This window comes from Lupinus angustifolius, chromosome LG02 (genome assembly GCF_001865875.1).
Source record: "Lupinus angustifolius cultivar Tanjil chromosome LG02, LupAngTanjil_v1.0, whole genome shotgun sequence".
NCBI classification, from domain to species: Eukaryota; Viridiplantae; Streptophyta; class Magnoliopsida; order Fabales; family Fabaceae; genus Lupinus; species Lupinus angustifolius.
Window position 1 is genome coordinate 16410311 of NC_032010.1, and position 11501 is coordinate 16421811.

Below are 11501 nucleotides of genomic sequence, written 5' to 3' on the forward strand. Positions count from 1 at the left end.
CCAGACATCGGCAACATACTCCCAATACGATGACATGGTTGTCCTTGTATCCTAATAGTTGGAGGACCTCTACCATTATTAATAGATCTATCAAATTTTTCACCCGCAGATGTGAAGGCAAACATCATGTTATATAGACGAATGTTGTTTTGATAATTTACACTATCACGAGAGTGCAAATAAAAAAGAAGATGTTGAAGGATTGGAGGAGGTTTTTTCAATAAGGGTATTTGTACTTTACCATCACCACAACAAAGTTCATATTTGGGTGTTGTAGTATTTCTATGTTTACGCTTTCGCTCTTCATACCACATGCATGCTCCACAATGATCACATTCAATAACATGATCACCAATATCAGGATAATCTAACCAAACAATTTTAATGTTAGTGGCTATTTTTTTGTACTATAAATTAAAATTTAAAATGTATAGTAAATAACCTTGATAATTTTGAAACATTGACGGTGTATGGGAATTATCGAATTGATCTTCATCTTTGGAAGAGTATTCAATATTAACACCATCTAAATATAAAAAACATAAGATATTATTGTTAAATAAAATAATTAAATTAACTTATTAAATGACTAACAATAAACTAAATAATTGAATCAATACCTTCTATGTCATTTTCGAAATTGACATCATCTTCATTTGTATGGTCATTGAATTGGTGACTATAACTTTCTGTTGATGAAAAAGGAACCATATTTTCTTTTGTTGTTGCATTGTTGGACATTATTTTCATCTAACATTTGTGATATTTGGCAAACTACTTGGGAATCAACCTTGTTGTTCCTATATTCATCAATCGAACAACAAATCAATAAGATTGCACATAATATAAAAAAAAATATGTCATTATTATCCATAGTAATATTATTATTTACCTTAATCCTTCCATTTTGTTTTGAATTTCATGTTTTGTATCATAAATGTAAAGTTGCGCAAACTTTGGGGCAGTATGTAAATCTAAATGTTGAAGTGGGGTTCTACTCATTTCCATTTGTGTTTCATTTTGTTGTTGGGACTGCACCGTTGAACTTGATTGTTTTGTTCTTGAATAATTTAAACTCTTATCCTTCAAAATCGACTTTCTTTTATTTCTTGCTATTGAAGAATAAATGTTTGGATTATTTGTATCCATTTGATATCAAACGAAATAGATATGCATTCACAAAATCAAGTCTTGTTTTATGCACAATGTATAAATCCAAGTGTAAGATTAGTGCATAACTTAAATAATTAAACAATAATAATCGAACAAACATTTTATGGTTGTTGCAGGTGGATTACATTCTCTATATTATTTAGTGCTAACTTTGATTTCACTTTTTTTAGTTCACTTTACCAATTGATGGTGTATTTATGAGTACAGAAATGTTAGCTTCCTATTTAAAAAAATTTGAAATTCTTACTATTGAAAATGGCATTTTATTTATTGCTGCAGATCAAAAACTGGTGTTACTTAGTAATTAAATTATATAAAGTAATCATTAAAAATAATACTTTTTTTATCCATATATCAGTCCATACAATTGTAACTCATACATATTCAATTCATTTAATAAATGTCCGCATAACAATATCTAACATTTAAAGAATAATTTTAAGGCTGACACAAAATCAATTTTAAAGTTTGTACAAAATGAACAAAGCAGACAGAGGAGAAGATCATAGAAGGATATTCCATAAGATGTTTGCTTTGATAATCTCACCGATGAATAGATCATAGAATAATTAATATTCAGAATGAATCAAAAAATTTAAAGTATTCTTAATAATGTAACCAATCTCTAACTGAATACAAAAATAATTTTAACAATAAAATTGTATACATCAAACTGAATTCCAAAATACCAAAACCATACACACCATTCCAGAATCTACAAAATATTCATGAAACAACAAATTAGAATTATATAGGTTTTAAAAAAATGAAATTAAACATGTCAAATGTGGAAAGTTAAATATTGAAGAACAAAACAAAAAGTAACAAAATGATATTTTAAACATCAAATTTTTAAGTCAAATAATGTCAAAAAAGTAACAAATACAAACTATATATATCGAAACATACAAAAAAGTATTAAAATAACATTTTTAATAAAAAAAATGACAAAGTAGCTAAGTATAAAAGTATCCAGAATGACCCATTATAATATACCTCAATCATCTAAATCATGTATAACTCAAAATAATTAGCACAAACAAAAAATGTTGAACATCAAACTGCATTCAAAAATATCAAAATCATAAACACCAATCAAGAACCTATGAAACATAATTGAGACAACATGCTAAATGAGGAAAGTTTAAAAAGTAACAATGTTCAGATAAGATGTTCTACGGTTAAAATAAGTAACAACAACATATATAATTAAGATTATATACTCATACACTTTAAAATATATATCACTTCATCCTCAAAATCCAAAAACACATATTATGGGAGAGTCCTTATATAAAGAAACAAAGTATCAACAACATATATAACTAAGATTAGATACTCATACACTTTAAAATATATTTTACTTCATCCTCAAAATCCAGAAACACATATTATGGGAGATACCTTATATAAACAACCAAAGTAAAAATAACATATATAACTAATATTAGATACTCATACACTTTAAAATATATATTACTTCATCCTCAAATTCTAGAAACAAATATTGTGGGAGAGACTTTATATAAACAAACAAAAACGTTACCTTATGGGTAGAATATTATGGGAGAGACTTTATACGAACATAAAAGTTATTTTTCTTCCACCCTACACAAAGATGTACTTCTTAAGAAGAGAGTTCAAAGAAAGAAGTTTTAACTGAATCAGAACTGTTTTGAAGAAAACAAAAAAATCAGAAAAATAAAGTCATAACACTTTTTTTGTTGAAGAAAACGATAATCCAGGTAAAGAACATTGCATCTTACCTGAGAAGGATATCAATCATGGAGAAGAAATAACATGTTGAGAGAGTAAGTTTTTTTTGAAAATGAAAAAGGGGGAAATGAAAGGGTTTGACATCCTCGTTATGTTAAGGGAGAAGAAAATATGACTTACTACAAAGAAAGGGGTAAGTGACTTTTGTTGATGTTTGTTTCTCACTCTTACATTGTGAGTTGACATATCTTATTATCTTTCTTGAAGCTTTACCTTTCTTGTGAAAGACTACATAGCTTTCTAGCTTTGTGTTTTCCAATGCAATGTTAAAAATAGCATGTCCACTCACCTGCAAATATAAAAGTAAAAACAGTAATCAGAAACCACCTACTATTTTATTATGTTATATAAAATTAAATATTGCATAGGAAAATCAAAACTGAATAGCCAAAAAATATAGCTGGGAAAATAGTTTGTCATTCAAAGAATGGTCATTGATCAGCAAGAAAACAACTTCAATAAATAGAGATTTATAATGTTAAAGCTCAAATATTTGTTTAATATTTATAAAATTGTCTTATATAAAATAAAACCATTAAACCTATAGATTATAGCCTAAAATGAAGTGATGTATGTTTTTACACGTTAATGCCTTAGTATGATGCCATCATCTAAAATTGTAAATGATTAAATTTTATTAAAAAAGTAATCAGAAACCACCTACTATGTTATTATGTTATATAAAATTAAATATTGCATAGGAAAATCAAAACTGAATAGCCAAAAAATATAGTTGGGGACATAGTTTGTTATTCAGAGAATGGTCATTGATCTGCAAGAAAACAACTTCAATAATTAGAGATTTATATTGTTAAAGCTCAAATATTTGTTTAATATTTATAAAATTGTCTTATATAAAATAAAACCATTAAACCTATAGATTATAGCCTAAAATGAAGTGATGTATGTTTCTACACGGTAATGCATTTGTATGATGCATCTAAAATTGTAAATGATTATGTTTAATTAATATTTGAATTAAATGATATAAACTGGATATGAAAATAAATGAATAAATAGACAAAAGTATTTTTATGTCTTCATGACTCTCTTTTAATTTTAATGTCATAGTATCATCAATATTAAACAATGAGCATTACAATGAATCAAGGCACATTCAAAAAAATTATATTATATACTCATAAACATACAACCACTACCTAAAATATGTAGATTGCACACACAGCATTTTCCATGTTTTAAAACCGTAGTTAATTCACTAGTAAAACGGAAAATTGGACCCACTTTTCCCGGCCTAGCGGTTTTTTAACCCTTTTTAACTTAAGATAAATGAGTTCGACTCCCAGTTGTAACAATTTTCATTTTAACATTACATTTCTCATTTTTTTTCACTTTCACTCACCCTCTATCTCTCTCGTTCACTCTCACTCTCCCTCCTTTGCTTCTCTCTCTCTCGTTCGCTCTCCCCCTCTCCCTCCTTTGCTTCTCTTTCTCTCTCCATCATCGCCATCGATGTGAGCTCCATCATTGCCATTGTTGTAAGCTCCGTCATTGTCGTCGCTGTGAGCTCCATCATCGCTGTCACTGTGAGCTTTTTCCTCCCATGAGCTTCATCCTCCACCGTTGTTCAAAATTAGCTCAAATTGAAGGTGTAATGAGGTTTGATTCTCTTCAATTTTGAATATAAATCCTTAATTTCATGATTCTTGTACTATAATCCTTAATTTTGAATATCTATTTTTAAAGTATGTAGAAATCCCTAATTTGTGAGTTTTTTTGTTAATCTCTGTTTAAGGAAATAATTTTCACATATGTCATACTATGTTTGATATTACTTTGGTGATTCTTGATTATTTTTAGGTGGAGGTTAGAGGGAATTGTTTGTTTTGATGTTTATTCAAGAATGTGAAATTGTTCTGGTTTTAAAGAATTAGCTATCATTGAGTCCTTTATTTGCTTCCATTATATTTTTCCATTATATAAAGTTATCTCCTTTGCAAATTAAAGATCTATTTAGAATCAATTGTGCTTGTGCTGATTCTATGAATACCTTTTAGTTGTTGTTTGCTTTGGTAAGGGTAATGAATTTGTCTAAGGTAATAAGTATGTTGTCTGTAGGATTTTATATTCATGTTTGTGTCAATATGCTTTATCAGGTAAGTTGAAATTTTATTAGGCTCAAGAAAAATAATTTTCACGTGTGTCGGATTATACTTGATATTATTTTGGTGGCTCCATCGTATTTTTAGGTAGAGGTTAGACGTAATTATTTAGATTTGGTTGTGATATTTATCTAGTAGTATTCAAATATATGGTAATTTAAGTAAATATTACCACCCCTTAGTCCTTATTATCATTAGTTCATAGTTTCTCACTTACACATGCTAGATATTTAGAATCTTCATCTTGTTTCCCTTTCCTACCCATAGTGAACTACTAATAGCATATATATCTACTTGTGAAGAACCTTTGTTTCTTTTGGTTTTACCTTCACATATTTGTTATTGACATTGTGGTGTGTATTTGTGATGTATGCATAAGAGTTGCTAAATTATTTCCATGTTCATGGCACTTTATTGTCATGTTTCTCAGCAAGAACTGATAGCTAACTTAGTGAGGATACAAAATGATGGAATTGCTGAAGTTGATATAGAAATTAGAAAGAAGTACAAATGTTTCAATCCAATGTGAAGTATCAGTGCAGTACTAGTGGTGGAGCTGCAAAACGTGGTGCTTTAGGACCTTTTGGTCTTTTGGTTTTTGCAGATGAGGGATATTCTGAATATACTCATGTTCTTTTTATGTCATTAAAGGAACTAATGGTCATCTTAAGACTTCAATATGCTCTAATCAATCATGGTATTGAACTATTTGCTCTTGGAGCAATGTTGCTTTAATTTCTTTCTGGTGCTTTTAAAAAGATTCTGTTTATGTCTAGTTTTGACTAAGGGCTACCCTTACATTAGGTGAAAGTCACAAGTATTTCACTAAGATTATCATATTCCAATTACAATCTTATTTCGAGTGGATTTGTTAGAAATGTAATTTGAGTCGTCAAATGACCTTTTAGATTTCTGGTTTTGCTTTACTGTTATAAACTTGATTTATTATTAATATATGAAGATCTGTTTTTCTCTATAATGTGAAAGTCTATTTTGCTAGATCTTTGTATGGATATGTTGGCTATTGTACTTTTCTAATGTTACACAGTTAGAATTTTTTAGCCGATTTTTGAAAGAATGAGTTAGCATGTTTTTGAACTCTAGTATAGATGAGTAGTGCCTCCCACATTTAACATTGCTCATTATATTTTTATATGTTTCTTGCTAGAATGTTGTTATTCTAATTTCCATAGGTTCTTAACACACATTTAAAAAGGCAAGAGCTAGCACCTAGCAATATTACCTATTAAATGTTCTGTGTTTTCTTCTCATATGTTAGTAAACATTACATTCTATAGAAATAAATAAGGGAGGGGGAGGGGATAATAGGACCTATTATTTGGTGTTATGGACTTGCTCATATTATTTGACCAGCAAAATCCGACCTTTTTAAGTACGTTTGCAAAGTCAGTGTTTGTAATCAATCTTTAACCTCAAAGATAGATGTGTGATTATAAAATGTTATGGGTCTAGTTAAACATAATACATAAGTCTATCAGTCTGGAAAAAATTGATTGGACCTTAAACTTTGCAATGGTATGGAGTACTGGAAGAGGTTCTATTAGTCTGAAGGTAGATAGCCTGAATTTATATACAAATGATATTTTTGTGGTTTCTTTTGCTCCTGGACAGTTGAAGGGGGAGGGGGTCAGGAAAGGTTACGTTGTAACCATTGAAGTGAGATGATAACTCATGGCTAAGGCTTGACATCTTCTATGTTGTTATTATCCATCAACTCTGCCATATGTTCATATATCGATTGGCGTATGCTAAAGATGGACTGAAAGAAAATTAGGAGGAGCTTGTAAGTGTGCAAATTTTATTTAATTTCACAATATTCAAGTTGTTTCTTATAACGCTTCAAGTTTATATCATACTATAGGTGCTACTTTTCAATGTTTTAATTTCACTTGGGTTTGTACATGGTTGGCATTTTCTACTTTTTATTGTTGACATATGTAGTGGTTTTTGAGTTGCTTTGTCTTAAGCACTGATAAATTGTGTTTCTGGAAAACCTTTATTTTTAGATTAAGGAGTGTGTTTCAACAAGAGTTGGTCGCAAACAAGTTTGCCTTATAGTTGATACAAAATCGTGGATGAAGCCTAAATGGGATTTGTAGTAGTATCATTCAAGTTGCAGTCTTTTGAATTTATGCAGGCTTTGAACTAATATTTTTTTCTTTTGTTGAGGATTTGGTATAGAACAAATAAAAATGAAGGTCATGAAACTTGGGAAAAGGCCAGACACTTTCTACATTGAATAAGCTACCAGGTAGTCACATCAACCCTTTCTTCAAAATNGGTCCTTAAGCTAATTCAATTTTATTAATTTTTACAGAGGTTAGAAGACTTGTGATTGTTGAAGCTGGGAGTAAGCGTGTAGAAGGGATTATTTCCTTAAGTGATGTGTTCAAATTCTTGTTTGGAATTGGGTAGCTGGGATATCTCATATTTATGAAAGGACTCATTTGTTATATAAATTATCACCGTTTTATGTACTAAAATACTCATTCCTGTTTATATGGACCTCCTTATTTATTTATCTTGCTTTCTTTTTATGATAGAAAGAAATGTGAAAGGAAAGAATATTTTTGTAAATTGAAAATCAATTTTATCTTGTAAATATTTAATTTCATTAATAAATTTATCATTATTTTATGGAATATAATGATTGCTAGAGAGGATGAGGAGAGAAATATGTGAATAACTGAATAAATAATTAGCCACGGTTATAATGTGGTTAAATTAATGGTAAACATTAGCCACGTGTGTAGTTACATTAGCCACGGTTGAAACTGTGGTTAAAGAAATGTTACCACACTTGGTGAAGACGTGGCTATAACATAAATGAACCGTGGCAAAAGTTTTGCAAAGCCTGTAATTGCTAGGGTAGAGGAAACTGTGGCTGCTGTATTTTGCCACGGTTTTGTGGTACAATAGTGACGGTTTTAACCGTGGCTAATCAGATAATTTTTTGTAGTTAACGTACCACACGAAAAGATAAAGTATTAGCTGCTTAAAATTTTCTATCTACCGATTAAATAATTAATGTATAAAACTGAATATATAAATATATAACATAATGTGTAAGAAATAATAAAATATCATTGTATTATATCTTATGGTTAATTTATTTGTTGAAATTAATAAACTGGGCATGGAAATAAATGAATAAATAGACAAAATTATTTTTATGTCTTCATGACTCTATTTTCATTTTAAGGTCATAGTATCATCATATTAAACAATGAGCATTAGCATTCATCATGATTAATTTTAATACATAGATACATCACATATTGTATGTTATACAATGCACCACTCGGAAATAATGATATAAAGTTGACATGGAAATAAATCAACAAATAGACAAAGAAGTAATTTCAATGTTATCATGATTATCTTATCATTTTAATGTCATAGTATCATCATAATTAAACAATGACAATTACAATGAATAAACGCACATTCAAAAAAATTATATTATATATTCCAGTTTGATAATTTACCACACGAAAACCAAAAGTATTAGCTGATCGAAATTTTCTATGTAGCTATGAAATAATTAATGTATATAACTGAATAAATAATTAATGTAGCTATGGTTAATTTATTTCTTACAATTAATAAAACGACAGAAACAATTACCTTAACTTAACGTGATGAGCAAGTCAGATGTATATGGAGAGTAGTAGTGTTAGAAACTTAATTATGTACTTATGATAGAGTAGTTTTTCAAACTTAAAATTATTTTATATAGGGGAGAGTCGTGTTTCAAAATTAATTATGTTGGTTTTAAGATTACTTAGATGTGGTGAAAAGGTAAATTTTCTCCTTCACTAAACATGTGGGCAGTCAGATGTATAACTTGTGTTATGTACGTCTGAGTTACTAATAGCAAACTGTATTGACAATTTTATATATGAGGACAGTAGTGTTTCAAACTTAGTAAGTCTTAGTCTGTGGGTAGTAAAGGATGAGGTCACAAAATATACATCAAACTATGATGTATCAAAATATTGTTCTCAAAAGGTTAAACATAATTCATCATGCTTCTATTAGTCACTCAGTCTTGATATGTTTTGCCATCTTCGAAGATGACAACTGAATAGATTTAAAGATGGGGCTTTGTGGTAGGTCCAAATCTAAGTCAACCGACATTCTCTTGGCTGGAGTTAGTAATTGAAGGTCGTCGGGATCATGATCAACAGTGACAGATAAAGACCAACCATGCAAGTTAAGAAACATATCAATAAATCTCATTTATAACAGGAATTACCTTTGCATCTTAAACATTGTATTCAATTACGGATGCCACTCATAGATTCGTATTGAGACATGTCATTGAGATGAGACTTTCCATGAAGTTATTCAGAGGTCGAACCCTTGTTAAAAGAAGGTAAAAATTAACTTTGATTGTATTAGAAATTAAAAAAATTGCGTAAAACAGAAATATCATTAACTAACATTATGTATCTCCACTGTTCCAAACTAATCAGCAATGGACTTGATCAGCAATGGACTTGATCAACACCGGACTCTCAGATAGCCTTATCACACAAGATTGGTGGTAAGATGGTTGGACTTTAACTCTAAATGTCATTGTCCTTGCAAGTAACATGTCAAGTATTAGAGGGAATGCCTTTGGATCATCCTCACCTTCCTACAGTTAAGGTAAAAAATTATAAAGTGTTTTGACACAAAAAATTAAGTACTCATGTGATATCAATCTATATAATGTATAACTGGAAAAATATGTACTGCAATCATCTGATTTCTAAGTTCGAAAGCAGATATTCCAATGATATCAGCACATTGACGATCCCAAAAGACAAACCTTCCACTTCCATTCTCGTGAATGACTTTAATATCCAATTTGTACCTTAACCAAAACTCCATATTAAAAAATAAGCAAGGAAATTAAAGACTGTAAATATTTAAAATTAAAATATATAACTTGTTGAAATTGCATTACCTCGGGGTACAACTCAAGTTATATGTTCCACACTTGCACGTGAACGGAGCGTCCTTAACATCAGCCTTCTTAGTGCACTTTGAACAGTCATCATAATACCATCCTTGTTTCCCCTCAATAAACATTGCAGTTGTTCCAACAGTAACACAAGTTATTTCCTAGAAATTAAAAAATTCGAGTGAGGACATAACTAATACGAAAAATGTAAATACAACATAAATATACCTTAGTTGATGTCAAGGCAGCAATTTCAGAAAGAGTCTTCACCTCAGCCTTGTACATGAATCGATCATCATCAGATAAATTAGAATATTGAGACAGATGGCTATTACCTTGGCTCAATGAGTCACATGACAGAATTAAAGTTGCAAAACTACAAAAAAGTTACAAATAACAGTATATGAATGTGATTCATCGAAAAATTGTAATAACCTTACAGAAAAGAATGTACCTATCCTTGTATTTCTGATAATCAGGAATTTCATCACCAATCAATATTTTCGATCCACACCATGAATTGCTCACAGACGGTGGATACTTACCTGCAAAACAATCAACTTGAATCTCAAAAGTATAATTCTATAATGAGGATAGTTGTAAGACTATCTGTGATTTAAAATACCTTGTCCTTCCTTGACTCTTTCATGTGTCAGCAAAACAATCAAGGGCTCACCAATCGTGAAGTTGTTGTAACAATTAAAAAACTTCATGGCATGAGATTCCCAAAGAGTACATGTGATAACATCACCACTGATTACAACAAATACTCAAAAATTTGTGAGATAAAAAAGGTTAATTAGTCATAGTAAAAAACAAAATTAATTTACATTTACCTAGAATCTCTAAGATTGAAAATGACCTTCTTTAAAGAAGCTTGTGTTTGAGAGAAAATCATTTTATCAACAACGCTGATAATGTCTACAAATTAAAAACATTAAGTATTAATATAATATAAATAAACTAAAAATTTGAACAATTTCAAAATATATATACTATCAAAAAATTACCTACTAACAAATCAACATTAAAGTGTCCAGCAAGTATTTCAGAAAACTTTTTAAAATCATATTGAAATTGAGGAATATCAGCAAACTCTTTCTCTCTTAGAGTTGTACCAGTAGTAAATTGCAATATGTAAGCATGATTGCATGCCTTAAATTGAAGATCATTGTGGAATACATTGAAATTATGCATGACATATGTGTTTTCATGTCCTCCTACAAACAAGATGGTTAGTAATTGAAATTGAAATTGTAATAAACATGTGTTTTTTATTTAATATTACCTTGCAGTCCATTAATATCATCTCTAGATGTCCGGGTTTAGGTGGAAGTTGGACATACCAAATTTCTGTAAATCTAACAGTTATCTTCTACAGGTGTTTTGAGTCATTCAAATCCCTTACCAACTCGAACGAGCATGATATTGACATTAATACAGCAAATACTAACTTA

At 29.7% G+C, this 11501-nt stretch overlaps 1 protein-coding gene and 1 long non-coding RNA gene across 2 annotated transcripts; one reads left to right on the forward strand and one right to left on the reverse strand.

Annotated features, from left to right (window-relative positions):
- On the forward strand, window positions 4438-7345 carry LOC109329111. The gene is made up of 4 exons (XR_002105518.1): window positions 4438-4569; window positions 5503-5576; window positions 6874-6876; window positions 7275-7345. It is a non-coding gene; the product is annotated as an uncharacterized LOC109329111 (long non-coding RNA).
- LOC109327450 (replication protein A 70 kDa DNA-binding subunit-like) lies at window positions 10459-11241 on the reverse strand. The gene is made up of 4 exons (XM_019560599.1): window positions 11055-11241; window positions 10881-10965; window positions 10670-10797; window positions 10459-10589 (listed from the first exon to the last, which is right to left on the reverse strand). The coding sequence occupies exons 1-4, from the start codon at window positions 11239-11241 to the stop codon at window positions 10459-10461; spliced, it is 531 nt and encodes a 176-aa protein (XP_019416144.1).

What these genes read in the sequence shown, in the direction of transcription:
- LOC109327450 (XM_019560599.1), bottom strand. Translation starts at nt 11,241, where the DNA reads ATGCATAATTTCAATGTATTCCACAATGATCTTCAATTTAAGGCATGC. An exon ending in TAATGTTGATTTGTTAGTAG is followed by an intron (nt 10,966 to 11,054) that starts GTAATTTTTTGA and finishes TTTAATTTGTAG; the next exon opens with ACATTATCAGCGTTGTTGAT. An exon ending in AAGAGTCAAGGAAGGACAAG is followed by an intron (nt 10,590 to 10,669) that starts GTATTTTAAATC and finishes ATTGTTTTGCAG; the next exon opens with GTAAGTATCCACCGTCTGTG.